The 2,971-nt window shown below is 47.4% G+C and overlaps 1 protein-coding gene across 1 annotated transcript in view; it reads left to right on the top strand.

Annotated features, from left to right (window-relative positions):
- Nucleotides 1-2,971, top strand: part of LOC101991563 (tubulin polyglutamylase TTLL13) — an 18,444-nt gene that overhangs the window by 2,782 nt on the left and 12,691 nt on the right. Inside the window, exon 4 of the mRNA XM_005357706.3 lies at nucleotides 1,464-1,582. Within this exon, the coding sequence (XP_005357763.1) occupies nucleotides 1,464-1,582 (119 nt within the window). The remainder of the gene's footprint in view (nucleotides 1-1,463; nucleotides 1,583-2,971) is intronic.

Genomic DNA, 2,971 nt, shown 5'->3' with positions numbered 1-2,971 from the left:
AAAAAAAAAAATAATAATAATAATAATCCCAGCATTTGGAAGATAGAGTCAAATGGATCAGAAGTTCAAGGTTATCTTTGGTTACATAACCAGCAAAAAAAAAAAAAAAGAAAGAAAGAAAGAAAAAAGAAAAAAAAAGAAAAAAATCTGACGAAATGTCACATTGTTCTACCCTTCAAATAAGGAGCATAAAGAAAAGTTAAAGCTGCTTTGGGGGCTGGAGAGAGAGCTCTTACACATGCACACTTGTCCATACGGCTGGCAACCCAAGTTTAGTCTCTGGGGACCCACATGGCAGAGGGCGACCCTTGCTAATCATCTTCCGACCTCCACATGCAGGGCCTGACCCACGTGTGCCCACACACATACACGTGATTAAAAACAACAAAAATCTTTTTTGTTGTTGTTTTGTTTTGTTTTTGAGACAGGGTTTCTCTGTGTAGCCTGGCTGTCCTGGAACTTGCTCTGTAGACCAGCCTGGCCTCGAACTCCCAGAGATCTGCCTGCCTCTGCCTCCTGAGTGCTGGGATTAAAGGTGTGTGCCACCACTGCTCAGCAAAATAATGAATATCTTTTTTTTTTAAGATTTATTTATTTATTATGTATGCAACATTCTGCCTCCATGTATGCCTGCTGGCCAGAAGAGGGCGCCAGATCTCATTACAGATAGCTGTGAGCCACCATGTGGTTGCTGGGAAATAAACTCAGGACCTCTGGAAGAACAGTCAGTGCTCTTAACCTCTGAGCCATCTCTCCAGCCCCAATAATGAATATCTTAACAATAAGAACAACAACAGCAAAAACCAGCAGCTTTTGAAAGTTGAGAACATAGCTCAATGGTAAAGGACCTGCCTACCATGCAAAAAGTCCTAGGTTTGCGAGGCAGTGGTGGTGTACGCCTTTAATCCCAGCACTCGGGAGGCAGGGGCAGGAAGATCTTTTTTGAGTTCGAGGCCAGCATGGTCTATAAAGCAAGTTCCAGGACAGGCTCTAGAGCTACAAAGAAACCTCATCTCAAAAAAACAAAACAACAACAAAAAAGTCCTAGGTTTAATCTCCAACACCACAATAATGAAAACTGCGTTTTTTCCCTTGAGAGGCTCTCAGGGGGCTTAACAAACAAAAGTAATAACCCAGCTAGGTCAGGGTTTTCATCGCTCTCCTCTTCTGACATCTGTACAAAGAGCCACTCAGAGTCTTAGGTGCCAGTGTGCTCCATCCAACCTAGGGTCAGCTGTATATCCACATAGTCCTGACCCAGAGCAGCGGAGGTCTGGCTCTTGTTTTCTCTGCTAGCCTCATGAACTTGCGATTGCAGCCTGGTAACTAAGATGCTGTGGTAAGAACCACATGCCTTTACAATCTACTCTTTGGTCAGGTCTGTTCCTTCTTCAGCCCAGCTAGAGTTCCAGGGCTCATGACTGGTACCCAGGCTGGCAGCATTGATCTCCCTGTCTCTACAGTGCGCCGGGCAGCCCAAATGTGTGGCCTGAAGGAAGTGGGGGAGGATGAAGAGTGGACTGTGTACTGGACAGACTGCTCTGTCTCACTGGAACGAGTCATGGACATGAAGAGGTTTCAGGTACCAATGTCCTGGCCCAGCATCCAAAATGAGCATTCCCACCCCGTCCGCCCTGGCACTGGGAGACTTCCTCTTCCCATTGCTGCAGCTTAATTATACCGACAGGGAGGCCACCCCCAGGTCTTCAGCTCCAATAAAATTATTCTTTTCTTGGGTCTCTGGAACTTCTGTTACCTGAAGTAGGCGGTGGGTGGGCCCATCCCTGTCACATTGCTTGTTCTTACTGGTAGCATCTGACGAGGCTGCCTGCCTCACTGAGAGCAGGGGTGCCCATCTTTGCTTCACTGAGAGCAGGGGTGCCCATTTCTGCTTCACTGAAAGCAGGGGTGCCCATCTCTGCCTCACTGAGAGCAGGGGTGCCCATCTTGAAAGCTGCTTCAGGGCTAAGAGCAGAAGCCTAGGGATGTACCTCAGTGCTCTGTGGTGTGCAAAAGGCACTGAATTTGATTTTCAGGATCTAAAAAGAAAAGGCGGGGAGAGGGATAATGGTTAGGTCAGATGGATGGTTTCGTATCTAAGCAGCTTAGCGTCACACATCTACCAAGAGAGCGTGGAAGAGCCAAGCATGGGTGACAGGTAGCGTGGAAGAGCCAAGTGTGGTGATAGACACCAGTGGTCCCAGCCCTTGGGAGGTGGAAACAAGGCTCTAGGAGGAGCTCAAGACCAGCTTAAGTACAATCCAGTCTTAAAAGAAAAAAAAGAAAAAGAAAAGAAAAACACACACACACTCCCGACAGAGAAGGGGGCCAGGAGAGAGAGCCAGCCAGCAACTGTACGCATGGGGCTGGGCGTGGTATGGTGGCACAGGACTGTCTGTAATCCCAGCAGTCCGCAGCTAGTCAAGAGGATGAGGTATTTGAGGCCATACACCTTGGGTTATATATCAAGACCCTGGCTCAGCACAACAACAACAAGAAGACAGGGTTTCATCATGTCTGGTGAAGTCGTGTGCAGCTTAGGGATGAGGACTCCTGCGAGGAACGGGTTGGAAGGCGATTTCATCGTGGGAACATCATGAGTGCAGACGACAGATGTCCGCCCAGTCACTAGATGATGGGGTTCTCTAGGAGCACCATCGGGTCTCAAGATTGTCTTTATCTGAAATGTGGTTATGCAGCACATGACTCATTAAAAAGTGTCTGTGGACTTCTTTAAGGGACTCCAGAAGGGGGGCCGAGGACACTGGAACTTATCCCAACCTAGTCTTAAGGGAAGAAGCAGAAGAGAGGAACTGTGGGTTTTGGAGAAGCCACAACTGCAGGGAACAGCTGTCAGATGAAGATGGCGGATTAACAGTAATCGCTTTCACAGAGGACTCCTATGTATTGGTCAGATACTGCGAGGCGGTTTTATATTGCTTCTTCACTAAATTCTTTTTTTTTTTTTTTT

Source organism: Microtus ochrogaster, chromosome 22 (genome assembly GCF_000317375.1).
Source record: "Microtus ochrogaster isolate Prairie Vole_2 chromosome 22, MicOch1.0, whole genome shotgun sequence".
Classification (NCBI taxonomy): Eukaryota; Metazoa; Chordata; class Mammalia; order Rodentia; family Cricetidae; genus Microtus; species Microtus ochrogaster.
This window is presented reverse-complemented; position numbering and strand designations above follow the sequence as displayed.